The sequence below is a fragment of the Sinohyriopsis cumingii genome, chromosome 1, assembly GCF_028554795.1.
Source record: "Sinohyriopsis cumingii isolate HCF-2022 chromosome 1, ASM2855479v2, whole genome shotgun sequence".
NCBI classification, from domain to species: domain Eukaryota; kingdom Metazoa; phylum Mollusca; class Bivalvia; order Unionida; family Unionidae; genus Sinohyriopsis; species Sinohyriopsis cumingii.
The window spans coordinates 65,869,492-65,883,796 of record NC_142961.1 but is presented as its reverse complement, the minus strand read 5'-3'; the positions used below and the strand labels follow the sequence as shown (position 1 = coordinate 65,883,796).

Below are 14,305 nucleotides of genomic sequence, written 5' to 3'. Positions count from 1 at the left end.
TGAGACCTTAAGTTGCTATATGGGTTTTTGGTGTTATATATCTGTTGTTGTTGTTTGATTTTAGAATAATGCCATCAGGCACAGCAGAAAACAACAAGGGTTTCTTTTTTTTAAAAGTAGTTCTTAGCACGTGAACACTATAACTGAGACAACCTGACTCAGATAAAAAAAAAGTAAGGTTAGCGTAACAACTAGATTTCTTTGTTGCATGGATGAGAAACACTATTCCTGATATAAGGCATGCATGGTCATGGTATAAGGCATGCATGGTCATGATATAAGGCTTGCATGGTCATAGATCCCATTTCATTAAGTGGTAGTGAAATTATATCCATCGTGTACTTCATTATAAGGTGATTTCACTTTAATACTGTAGAGTGGATCCTTCAGACATTGCTATAATTTGGCATTTACTTTTTAAGGTTTCTGACTATAAAGGCTGTATAATTTATGGCTCCCAAGGACAGTATTATAATATATCATGCACTTTATTATTAGGCAATCTCACTATAAGGCTGTATAATTTATGGCCCCCAAGGACAGTATTATAACATATCATGCACTTTATTATTAGGCAATCTCACTATAAGGCTGCATAATTTATGGCTCCCAAGGACAGCATTATAACATATCATGCACTTTATTATTAGGCAATCTCACTATAAGGCTGTATACTTTATGGCTCCCAAGGAGAGCATTATAACATATCATGCACTTTATTATTAGGCAATCTCACTATAAGGCTGTATAATTTATAGCTCCCAAGGAGAGCATTATAACATATCATGCACTTTATTATTAGGCAATCTCACTATAAGGCTGTATACTTTATGGCTCCCAAGGAGAGCATTATAACATATCATGCACTTTATTATTAGGCAATCTCGCTATAAGGCTGTATAATTTATGGCTCCCAAGGAGAGCATTATAACATATCATGCACTTTATTATTAGGCAATCTCACTATAAGGCTGTATACTTTATGGCTCCCAAGGAGAGCATTATAACATATCATGCACTTTATTATTAGGCAATCTCACTTTAAGGCTGTATAATTTATGGCTCCCAAAGAAGGCACTATTAGGAAGTCTTGCTCAACTGCAAACATTGCAGTTATAGATGGTGCCTTCACAAAGTTTACAGGGAGATCAGTGTCTACTTTATTTGTTCTTTTGATTTCAAAAGACAAAAGTAGACCGTAATCACTCTAACATAATACCTTTTAGTGCCACATAGTAATATCATAAAAATTTTTATTATGTTTTTGATAAAATGACTCTCAAACTTGCAGTTATTCTACATGAAATTTATAAAACTTCTGTAATAATATAATATACCACACTCATTACAGGCAATGCATGGTTATGCTATGACTGTAGGTCATAAACTATGTAACAGAAAGAAGCGAAACCAACATGTTTAGTAAATTAAGATTTTTTATATATTTAAGATACGGGGCCCCGAGTGGCCGAGTGGTCTAAAGCACTCACCGTTCCGGATCACTGCCATCTCACCTCTGCCTGTGTGGGTTTGAGTCCAAGGCTTGGCTATACGTGGGTACGTGGGAAAGCCTGCCAGTAGCTTCTCGTGGGTCGGTGGTTCTTCCCTGGGTTTTCCAGGGTTCTTCCTCCACCAGTTACACTGGCCGCCATGTATAGCCTATCTTGTGCTGAAAAATGGCATTAAACCCTCTAACAACAACAATATTTAAGATACAAAGTAAAGATTTTATAATGACTCACAGTATTGTGAATGAAATTGCAAAGCCTGGGAAAGCCTGCCAGTAGCTTCTTCTGGGTCAGTGGTTCTTCCCTGGGTTTTCCAGGGTTCTTCCTCCACCAGTTATACTGGTCGCCATGTATAGCCTATCTTGTGCTGAAAAATGGCGTTAAACCCTACAACAACAACAACAATATTTAAGATACAAAGTAAAGATTTTATAATGACTCACAGTATTATGAATGAAATTGCAAATAATTTTAAAATTGACATCCCAAGACCAAAAGAGCTGAGTGTTCTGAATGAATTCCAATATTGAATGTGCCAATGTACCAATATTTTTTAATAGGATGATGTATTAGCAGTCTTGATGTATCACAGTGATATAATTCAGAATATCTTTGAATGAATTCACAATAATTCTAAAATAGTGATTTAGTCCAAAAAATAGATGAACACTTTGTCATTATTATGAATAATTTTTAAATAAATGATTCCTTGCAAATTATATCTGATCACAACTGAAATGATTCCACAGACTGATCTTAAGACAAGAATGAATACTTTTGTTTAGTTTATATAAAAAACTAAGACACAATAAAATTACCAGGCTGTAGGTCACAAGTTCAGTTCCAGAACCTTCTTAGTTTGTAAATAAGGATAGACCTTGAACTGACCTTTATAGAGCCTTACAGTGAGATATAATGAAGTACATGACACAATATAATGCTGTCCATATGAGCCATGAGTATACAGCCTTCCAGTGAGATAACTTATAATGAAGTATGTGACACCATAGGATGCAGTCTATAGGTACCATGAGTATACAGCCATATAGTGAGATTATCGTATTATGAAGTACATGATAAAATATATAGCTGTCAATACTAGCCATAAGTATAGATCCTTATAGTGAGATATGGCAACATATGGCACAATACAATAATACAATGCTGTTCATTGGAGCCATAAGTATAGAGCCTTACAGTGAGATGTGGCAAAATATATGGGACAATACAATAATACAATGCTGTCCATTGGAGCCATAAGTACAGAGCCTTACAGTGAGACCACCTTATACATGACACATTATAATACTGACCTTGGGAGTCATAAAATAAACATCCTTAGAGCGAGAATGTCTTACACATTATAACACTATCACTGGGAGTAAAGTAAAACATAAATTTGAATAAAAAATTATTTTATCTATGTTTTTTTTGCCTTATATATTTCTTAATTTATTCTAAGCACTGTATTTTTTCCCTGAGTATGTAATTAAATACTTGTGTTATTGGGGAATGTTATATATCCATTTATGAAGTGACTCAGAATTAAACCAACAAAAATATTGATTGGAAGTTGATTGATAGCTCTCAAAAAGAGGTATGTTGCCTTTTAAGACTCAAAGTAAAGATTTTAATACTGGGGAGAAAATGCTGCTGTGTTTAAGTAGTGAAAACAAAGTAAAAATAAAGAATATGAAATAAATTTAGCTCCAAAATTATGATTACTTTATGGACAGATGAAAATTATTTTTGAAAATAATGTGAAGTATATTGACAGATAAAAATTCTGAGTCTAAAATTGGCTTTTCACACTTTATGTTGATATGATAGATGCTGAATCAAGTAGGTAAATACTTTCCACAAATATTAATTGATAAATGATTGTTCTTCTCAGAGAAAAGAGAAAAGTAAATGTGAAAAGTCGGGCAAGACAATATGATTAAAAAATAAAACTACATGTGAAAAGCCATTCAAGACAGTAAGATTAAAGAAAAAAACTAAACATGAAACATTAGAAAAAACAATAAGGTTAAAGATGAAAGTCATGTTGCGGCACCAGAATTCTCACTTCAGGTAAGAAGCAGTATATTGCATGGAAAGTTGTAGAATTCAATGCCTTAAACCACACTGTATTGCTTACTGTATGCATGTCTTGTAAAGCAACTCATACAGGGGATGCACAAAATTCATACCTCTTATGCACTGTGTTCTTACATATTATGCACTGTATTCATACCTATTATGTACTGTATTCATACCTATTATGCACAGTATTCATACCTCATATGCACTATATTCATACCCCTTATGCACTGTATTCAGTGGCCGAGTGGTCTAAAGCGCTCTTCGTTACAGATCACTGCCATCTCACCTCTGTCTGCGGCGGTTCAAGTCTAGGATTCAGCCAATGTGGGTATGTGAGAAAGCTTGCCAGTAGCTTCTCATGGGTCGGTGGTTCTTTCCGGGGTTTTCTCGGGTTCTTCCTCCACCATTAATACTGGCCGCCATGTATAGCCTATCGTGTGCTGAAAAATGGCATTAAACCCCACAACAACAACAACAACAAATATGCACTGTATTCATGCCCCTTAGGACTGTATTCATACCCCTTATGTATTGTGTTCATTACCTCTTATCCACTGCATTCATACCCCTTATGACTGTATTCATACCCCTTATGACTGTATTCATACCCCTTATGCACAGTTTTCATACCTCATATGGACTGTGTTCATACCTCTTATGCACTTTATTTACACCTCTTAAGCACTGTATTCATACCCCTTATGGGGGCCCCGAGTGGCCGAGTAGTCTAAAGTGCTCTCCGTCTTGGATCACTGCCATCTCACCTCTGTCTGCGTGGGTTTGAGTCTCAGATTCGGCCAATGTGGATATGTAAGAAAGCTTGCTGGTAGCTTCTCATGGGTCAGTGGTTCTTTCCGGGGTTTTCCTGGGTTCTTCCTTTATTGTTAATACTGGCTGCCATGTATAGCCTATCTTGTACTGAAAAATGGCATTAAACCCTATAACAACAACAACAACATACCCCTTATGCACTGAATTCATACACCTTATGACTATTCATACACCTTATGCACTGAATTCATACCTCTTATGCACTGTGTTCTTACATATTATGCTCTGTATTCATACCTATTATGTACTGTATTCATACCTATTATGCACAGTTTTCATACCTCATATGCACTGTATTCATACCCCTTAGGACTGTATTCATACCCCTTATGTATTGTGTTCATACCTCTAAACCACTGCATTCATTCCCCTTATGACTGTATTCATACCCCTTATGACTGTATTCATACCCCTTATGCACTGTATTCATACCCCTTATGTATTGTGTTCATACATCTTATTCACTGCATTCATACCCCTTATGACTGTATTCATACACCTTATGCACAGTTTTCATATCTCATATGGACTGTGTTCATACCTCATATGCACTTTATTTACACCTCTTAAGCACTGCATTCATACTTCATATGCACTGTATTCACACCTCTTTTGTACACTATTCATACCTCTTATACACTGTATTTATACCCATTATACACAGAATTCATACCTCTTATATACAATATTCATACCCCTTATGGACAGTATTCATACCTCTTATGTACTGTATTCATGCCTCTTTATTCAAAGTATTCATATCCCATGTGCACTCTTTTTGTGTGAGTCGGTGATTCTTTCCGGGGTTTTCCAGGGTTCTTCCTCCACCAATTATACTGGCCGCCATGTATAGCCTATCTTGTGCTGAAAAATGGCGTTAAACCATACAACAACAACAACAACACTCTTTTTGTACCCCTCATTAACTGTATTCATGCCCCTTATGAGCAGTATCCTACCCCATATGACTGTTTTCATACCTCTTATACACTATATTCATACCTCTTATGTGCTGTCATGCAAGTCATCACACAAAATGTATTGCTCCATACAGTTCTTCAGTAGGGTGTACAGAGTATAAAGAATAAATAAGAGTACTAAAATATTGTCCATATCAAAACCTGAGAAGGACAGTTAGTATTAACATACAAATTAGAACATATTGTCCACAAAAGAATTGGGCTTCATCTAGTTTCATAAATTACACCTTAGATGAACTCTTATTAGCTAATTTATTTATTAGTTTCAAGCTGGAAGCAAAGAAGAGGCAGATCAGTGGAAAAAAGCAATCGAGAGTGTACTGAGTAATTCTCAACCAGACCAAGGTAAAGATAATAAGAAATCCTCTATACTGTACAAGACACTACAGAAAGAAGCCAGTTTTTCATGAAATTATTTAACTTCAATTTACCATAAGTTAACAAAGCTGTTTTCCCCACAGATCACTGGTAATAGGTTTTACTGGAAATGAACCAGTATGCACCATCTCTAAGAAAAGATATATGTTATGTTCTTTATACTTTGTGTAATTTAGAGTAAAAATGTAACTCCGAGTTGAAAATACACCAGTTTATTCAACTTTATCAGGCCAATGATAAATACACAAAATGTTAATGAAGTCTGTCTCCTCTTTATGTACATATAAACATGTATTTTGTGTACATCTTTACTAAAAAATTATCTCCTCTACATGGTACATATAAACATGTATCTTGTGTACATCTATAATGAAAAATTATCTCCTCTATATGGTACATATAAACATGTATCTTGTGTCTATCTATAATGACAAATTCTGTCTGTCTCCTCTATATGGTACATATAAACATGTATGTTGTGTACATCTATAATGAAAAAGTCTGTTTTATTGTATAAGGCTCTTGCCAAAATATAAATGCAAACTATTTAACCTGTAATTGCCAAAATCTTAAAAGCTCTTCAGTTTGTGAAACAAAATTTGAACTAATGGCAGTTGAAATGTTGATAAATTTATTGCTCTGTATTTCAGACTCCCTTTATGAGGCTCCAGAGGATGAGCCAGGAAAATCCATGGCAACTACTGTCAGTGAACAGCTGGAGGAAGATAACATCTATGAAGTAACAGATGATTTTATTCCAGAGGTAAAAAATGCAGAAGAACCCAAACCTATTTCATCACAGGAAGATGACACTTATGATGATGGCAGCAGTGTGTCAACAACAAGCACAGCAAGAAAGGAAGAGGTTTCTTCTCCTCCAGTACCAAACCGACCCCCTGCCAAAGAAACAATACCTCCTGTTCCAAGTCTACCCACTCGACGTGCACCACCAAGCATTCCTCTCCCACAGATGCCTCCTCCCTCCCCAGCAAAACCCAAACTGCAGAGGGTCCAGATACAGATTTCTCATAAGCCAGAGGAGGATTTTGAGAACAAATATTATGGGAAGTGGGACTGTGAGGCAAGCAATCTGCAGGAGTTGTCATTTAAGAGAGGGGACATGATCTACATCATCAGCAGAGAGTTTGATGAAAAGGCCTGGTGGGTTGGGGAACTGAAAGGAAAGTTTGGACTGGTGCCAAAGGAATTTCTGATGCCGGCATATGAACTTGTGAAGTGAACACATCTTCTAATGAAACTCAAGGGCGTTTACTGCATATTTATAAAAACAAATTGGATAATTTTTAACAGAATTTTTTTCTTTATTAGTTGTTGTTGTTGTTGTGGGGTTTAACGCTATTTTTCAGCACATGATAGGCTTTAGACCACTTGGCCACTTGGGGCACCTTCTTTATTAGTAACTTACATTTTAATGGCACATCACTAATTTGAGCATTCATAACAATGACCAATATTTTAAAGTTTTAGGCTACTATATCTGTATGGATAAATATACACAAGTTTTTTTTCTGGGTGATACCGCTGTCCTCACATTGTGCAGTATGGCTCAGAAAAAGCTAGTTCATATTTTTCCTTTCAGATTATGTAAAATATTATTTATATAATAATTTTTGTTATCTGTGAGTGATTCTTAAATGATCTGATTTCTTTTCCCTGTACAAAACATTGAGAAAAGAGATAGTTATCTTTTACTATTTATGCCTTTTTCTGAGGCCTCTTTATGACATTCCCATGTCTTCATAGGGGAGCATCCATAACTAAAAGAGTAACAGGATACAAAGGGCTTTAAGAAGAGGGAAAATTATGCCTGCTCTGAAACAAAAATGAATGATGCCATAGCTTGCACCATACTAGAACATTTGTCAAGAAGCCATTAGATCATTGTCCACAACTATAGTACCATTCTACTTATTGCAGGTGGCTTATTTTTCATATTCAGTCATCTTTCACACATGGCTAGAGACTAACCTATTTTTTGTTACTTGTTTGATTGTTTTCAGCTTGTCTTTATGGAGTTCAGGAGAGCATGTACTAAACCCTGATTGTTTCTGAATGGTCAGCATCATCAGTGTTGTCACCATAGTTGGGTTAATGGTGTAACAGTTTTGTTTTACTGCCACTACTGTCACCTTTATGCATAGAATTTTCGTCTAACTTAGGATGTTTCTTGTCATTCTAAATCACTCTTGGGCACAGTATGTAACAGTGACCTACTTTTTCACACATCTGACTTACTACAGTAAAAAGTGTAAATGTTTTGTATTTCTGGTAAATTTCCAGCTGTAGGCATGGTGTGAATGGTATGTCATGGAATGTGAACAGGGTATGTCTTGCTTCATTCAGAACAATCCAGGGTATGATAAATCACAGTGACCTACATTTGGTATCTTGCTATAATGAATGCTGTTGACAACAGTGTAAATGTTTTGTCTTACTGGCAAATCTCAAACATATATTCATGGTAAGCTATGGAAATTGTTTAGGTTTCTGTTGCATCATTTTTAACCACTCCAGTGGTTTTAGGTCTTAACCACTGCAGTGGTTTTAGGTCTCAGTGGCCTTCTTCTCTAATAATAATGTTTACAGGATCACCCCAATGTACAATGTTTGTCTTACTGGTAAATATCCAGGTGTAGGTATACTGTCATTTTATATCACTGCTAGTAAAAGTTGATCTGATACAGTGACCTATTTTTTTGTTGTTAATGACCTCATTGTTCAGAGGTTTTCCCTATTGTACAAGCTTTGCCCTTCTGGCAGAATCCCAGCTGTAGGTATGCTCTGTTCATAGAAATAAGTCATGGTGTTCCAGATGTCATTCTAAACTAGTTTTTTTACTTTCTCACTATAATAAAGATTAGCTGAACAAAAATGGGAGCCACTTGTCTGATACAGTTTACTATGCTTGCAAAACTAGACTACATATTTCTACCTAATGTATGAATTGCCGTAAAGTCCTTTTGTACTTATCATTTAAAATGTTTACACAACAATGATTTAGAATCCATGTTGGGATAGGATGAACATATTAGGGTTAACCTCATTGGTTATAGTCACAAATTAGGTAACTGAAATTCAGAACTAATATATATATATATATATATATTGACTTACATGCATTTCCAAGCAGACATGCTTAACCCCTACTGCCTGCAGTAATTGGGTTGATTTGGAAAGTTATTCATTTCTATTATTAGCATAAATGTGGAGAATCAATGAAGATGCAAGCATCCCTTTCCACTTATGGAGATGAAACAACTGTGTAATTAAAACTGAATTTAGGTTTTACATCGTTTTTAAAGACTGCTATAACAAAAACATAAAACTCTCACCAGTTAAGAATTAGGCACTAAAACAAAACCAATGGCAGCGAAATGGGCCTTTTCAGAACAATATTTTTATTATTTCAATGAATCAATGATACTGTTGAAGTTGAGTTTCACTCTGTCAGCTGTAAGGATATTGATAACACTGTGGCTGTCAGGATATTGATAACACAGAGGCTGTCATGATAATACAGAGGCTGTCATGATATTGATAATACAGTGGATGTCAGGATATTGATAACATGGTGGCTGTCAGGATATTGATAACACAGTGGTTGTCACAGTGTTGATAACACTGGCTTTCAGGATATTGATAACACAGAGGCTGTCATGATATTGATAAGACAGTGGCTTTCATGATATTTATAACATGGTGGCTGTCAGGATATTGACAACCCAGAGGCTGTCAGGATATTGATTATGGTGGCTTTCATGATATTGATAACATGGTGGCTGTCAGGATATTGATAACACAATGGTTCAGAGAGCAGGAAACTTTAAATAAATGTCCTTCTGTTACCAGCCTGCTTTATCATTAGGAATCCACTGTTTGTTGACCAGATTCTGACAACATGTGAATTATGTGCATGACTTGTTGCCCCAGTGTCATTGTGAACAGAAGAATTTTTGATGTTTTAAAGCATATTGCAGAAAGAAGCTGCTGTTTCATTTAAAGGAAAATGGCATCATACATTTTTGTGCCAGACAAATGCATGGAGCTCCAAGATTCACCTATCAGCCAATTCTCCAAGGAGGAATTCATAACATGTTTTCATGAATGGTATTCAGCTTGGTGATTAATTAAATGAATGGAGGACTTTGGCAATGTAATATGAGATACGGTTTCATTCAACCTGAAAATATCCACTCTTAAGCCAATTAATGCAAAGTGGATTATCCTCACAATAATAAAGAATCACTTAAGATGAACACAATCAGAATGAAATTGGAGAACATGGTACTGATTGTTTATTCAGCAGTTATGTGTATGAAATGAAATTAGTAATAACAGTGTGTTTTGTGTTCCTTTGGCTTAATGGAAGTATGAACAGCACTTGTGGTACATAGAATAACAAATGGTGAAAACTTTTTTTTACCTCTGAAATGACTAATATTTGAATCAGACACAATAATTACTTTCACATTAATCTATCTATTCAGTATGGAAGAGTGTATAATGGTAGTTAATACAGTGTATTCATGATCCATACATTATGTTGCATATTTCCGCGGATAAAAAGCTTTCAATGTTATTCAAGGATATGCATGTATCAAAATGGTGCATGCTGTGATTGACATTTTAGTTTCATGAACTTTAATGCTTTCATGTTTCAGAGATGTTTGCAAATTGTCAGTGGATTGCATCAAGTATTCATTATAGTAAATATATATAATTTGTGCTTTGTGATGTAAAGAAGGACAAACTGCAAATAATTATGTTAGCATTCTAGTCATTACACTGGTATTGAAAATTCAAGTCAAAATTTTGCATGCAAATTAAAATCATAATCAATAAACTTCCATGATTCCTCATCTTTCATTAATGTATTGTGATATATATATATATTTCTGAATATTGTGAATGGCATTAATATTTAAAATAAACAAGGGATGCCTTATCATAGAATTTGGAGGTAGGGGGTGCTCTGAATATCAGCTTATTTCATATATCATTGTCACATTCAATATGTGGTCCAGGTTGCATTTGATTACCACAAAAGATTGGTACCCAATGAAATAAAAGTAACTCAATAGTAATCTAGTAATTTTTATCAGCTCACCTAGGCATGGGGCCAACTGTTCTTATGGTATGGCTCACAGTCCATCATGTATTGTGTGCTATCCATTGTCCATTATGTGTAGTGCATTATCTGTCTGTTAGAAATTGCTTGTTACCACTCAAGAGTCCATATTTCTGATCTGACTTCATTCAAACTTTGGAATTGGAATTTATGTCATAAAAATAGCATGTCAGTTTGAATATGTGTGTTGTCCAGTCTGTGTAATGCATTGTGCAACATCAGTAAGGCATCATGTGTTGTCCAGTCTGTGTAATGCATTGTGCAACATCTGTCAGGCATCATGTGTTGTCCAGTCTCCATAGTGGAGTGTGCACCACCTGTCTGTTAAAAATTACTTGTTATCACTCAAGAGTTCATATTCTTGATCTGATTTCAATCTGTCTTGGAATATGAGTCTATGTCATCAAAATCTCATAGTAATTTGAATATGTTTGAGTGCTGTGCATATTAATAAGGTAATTTTGCACCTGATTGGTTGACCTTGTTACAGCTGTTGGCCATATTTCTGATCCAGTTTTGATCAAACTTAGAATGTATTCTTATATTATCAAGATCTTGGAAAAATTCAGTAATGCATGAGGTGCACAGATATTAATGAGGTACCATATATACTCGCATATAAGTCAAGTCAAACTACAAACAACACAAGATTCAGATCTGCCATAGCGTAAAATTTAATTTGTTAGTCTCACTGAGATGAGTTTAGTTAGGAGTAAGATCTATGCATATTAGTGAGGTAATCTTGTGTCTGATTGAGTTTGCTACAACTTTTTAAACTGAATTCTATGTAGCCGTGAAAGAACACACTTAACATTTTTTTTAAATCCAAGATCTCAGTTTACTAATCCGAGATCTCTGCTTACTAATCCGAGACCTCAGTTTAATTGTCATAGAGAGGAGTCTGTAATAAGTGACATTAGCACATATTAATGAGATACCTTGCATCTAATTGGCTGACCTTTTACCTCTCTAGATCTATGGACTATATTTCTTGTCCAGTTTCTATAAAACTCAGTATATGTGTTTATAACATCACAATATTGGATGACTTTGACTTTGAGCAAGAGACCATGGATATAAATTATGACATTATCTTTAGACAATTTTTTTTCAGGACATAGTTTTATATGCAGAATCAGAATAATGAAGTTTGGACATGGTTTACCTAGGTTGTATTCTTGCAATATACTACATGCCAGTAAGCCTTCTTGGTAAAATAGTCATCTGTAATGTAAGCCAGGTGAACAATATCAGGTCCACCTGGGCCACTTGTTATTCATTATCTGAAATACAGTCAATGAAAATCAAACATTTTCTTAAATTTAATGCAAGCTTCTTGCTGTGCTCGAGAAATATTGTGCCTTCAAAAGTCTGATTTCATTCCATAATTTTGCTTGTTACCTTGACAATATTTTTGCTAACTTTATTGACATTTACTTTGATTCATAAGCTTGTTACTTTCCAGTAATTAATAGTTCAGCTCAAAGTGCAATATATTGATTGAATATACCTTTACATCATGTTGAATAAGTCCACATTCTTACTTTGTGTTTTGTTTTTGTCAGCTTTTCATTCCTTTTGTAAAGCTATTACTATTACAACAGCAATAAAGTATATCATGCTAGTTTATCCAAGACTTTTTAGTTTACAAAACTTACCATACAGTGTTCAGTTAATACAGTGCAGTTTATAATTTTAAGCTGAAGATTTTTTCAGTCGTAAAATGTGGGTACTGTGTACACCTAATAGCAGTGTCAAAATCAGTCAGAGCAGATTTTGTCCAGCAGCTTTAATTCATAATTCCATGGTATCAGGCTGTTTACTCATTTCCATGGTATCAGGCTGTTTACTCATTTCCATGGTATCAGGCTGTTTGCTCATTATAAAATAAATAAAAAAGCATGCCTGTCTCCGCTGGCAATAGCAGAAGGAAGCATGTTGTTTTGCATCTGTATGTCTATAGCAGTACTGTATATCGATAGTAATACTGTATGTCTGTATTAATACTGTATGTCTATAGTAATACTGTATGTCTATAGTAATACTGTATGTCTATAGTAATACAGTATGTCTATAGTAATACTGTATGTCTATATTAATACTGTATGTCTACAGCAGTACAGTATGCCTATAATGATGATACATTATGTCCATAATAATACAGTTTGTCTATCACAATAATGTATGTCTTTATAGGTTACTACATTTGTATGGGAAAATATGAACGAGTTTTTTGGATGGAAATACATGTACTGCATGACCTTGGAGGTGCAGTATATTCATCCGACAAAATGAGTTCATATTTTCCGATACAAATGCAGTTACCTTTTTAGTAGATGCTCATTTTCTTATTCTACCTAAGGCTGAATTATATAAACAAAATACACTACAGGAAACAAAGTAATTGAATGTATGCCATATTCCAAACTAAATACATAACCGCTGATTCATCATTACACAACAACAAGATTAGTAATGCGCACATGACTCTGCCCAGATAAATTTTAAGTTAGTTGCGCACTAGACATAACTTTCAAAAGAAAATGGCATTTTAGTCTACTTAAAATTGAAATTTGGAGTCATATTGTGAATGAATGTGCATTGCAACAGTTGATCAAACTTGGTAAGTAGGCTTATCTTTGTCAAAATGTTGCATGAGTTTGATTATGTGCATGATTTCAGATCCATGCCTATTATGAGATAATCTTGTATCTGACTGGATGAGCCTTCCACCACTCTGGAGACTGAATTCTGGTTGACTTTCTCCACTTTATTAAATAAGCTTACATCATTATGATGTTTGACAAAAAATTTATTGATGAGATGATTGCATCTGATTGTTTGCCAACTCTCAAGAGATTATATTTCTCATCAGATTTCAATAAAGCCTGGTAAAAAGATTGGATAAATTCAATCATAAGTGAGGCCAATGCATATTAATTATACCTTTGTGTTAAAAAACTTTGTCAAACTGTAGTAACATAGCTAAAAAGACATGATATAAAGCTTGTTATATAGTTTACTTAGGCTTGTTTTATTACAATACTACATATGCCTACTTAGATTAAATGGTCATCTGTCGAGCTTAATATGACTGGTGAGTGAGATCAGGCCCACTTTGGCCTGTTGTTACACTTTTTGGACTGGTACTTTAATGTTACAAAAATCTTGTTGGCATGATTAAAAATAAGAAACTTGAGGTAGGTAAATGAAATTTAGTAGGTAGATTTGCTTTTATATAGAGATGACCTGATTAGATTTCAAGTAATTACAACAGTATCTCTGAGGGTATGTTTTGCAATTTTTTTAACTTTATTTGATAAAAATGCTTATCAAGATTGAACAGAAACACTCAAAATAGACAAATGAAATTT

The 14,305-nt window shown here is 34.7% G+C and overlaps 1 protein-coding gene across 1 annotated transcript in view; it reads left to right on the top strand.

Annotated features, from left to right (window-relative positions):
- LOC149807030 (src kinase-associated phosphoprotein 2-like) overlaps positions 1-12,560 on the top strand; it is a 33,378-nt gene extending 20,818 nt beyond the window's left edge. The window contains exons 7-8 of the mRNA XM_089960884.1: positions 5,668-5,749; positions 6,433-12,560. Coding sequence (XP_089817010.1) covers positions 5,668-5,749; positions 6,433-7,022 — 672 coding nt within the window. The 3' untranslated portion in view covers positions 7,023-12,560. The remainder of the gene's footprint in view (positions 1-5,667; positions 5,750-6,432) is intronic.
- The last annotated feature ends 1,745 nt before the right edge of the window (positions 12,561-14,305 follow it).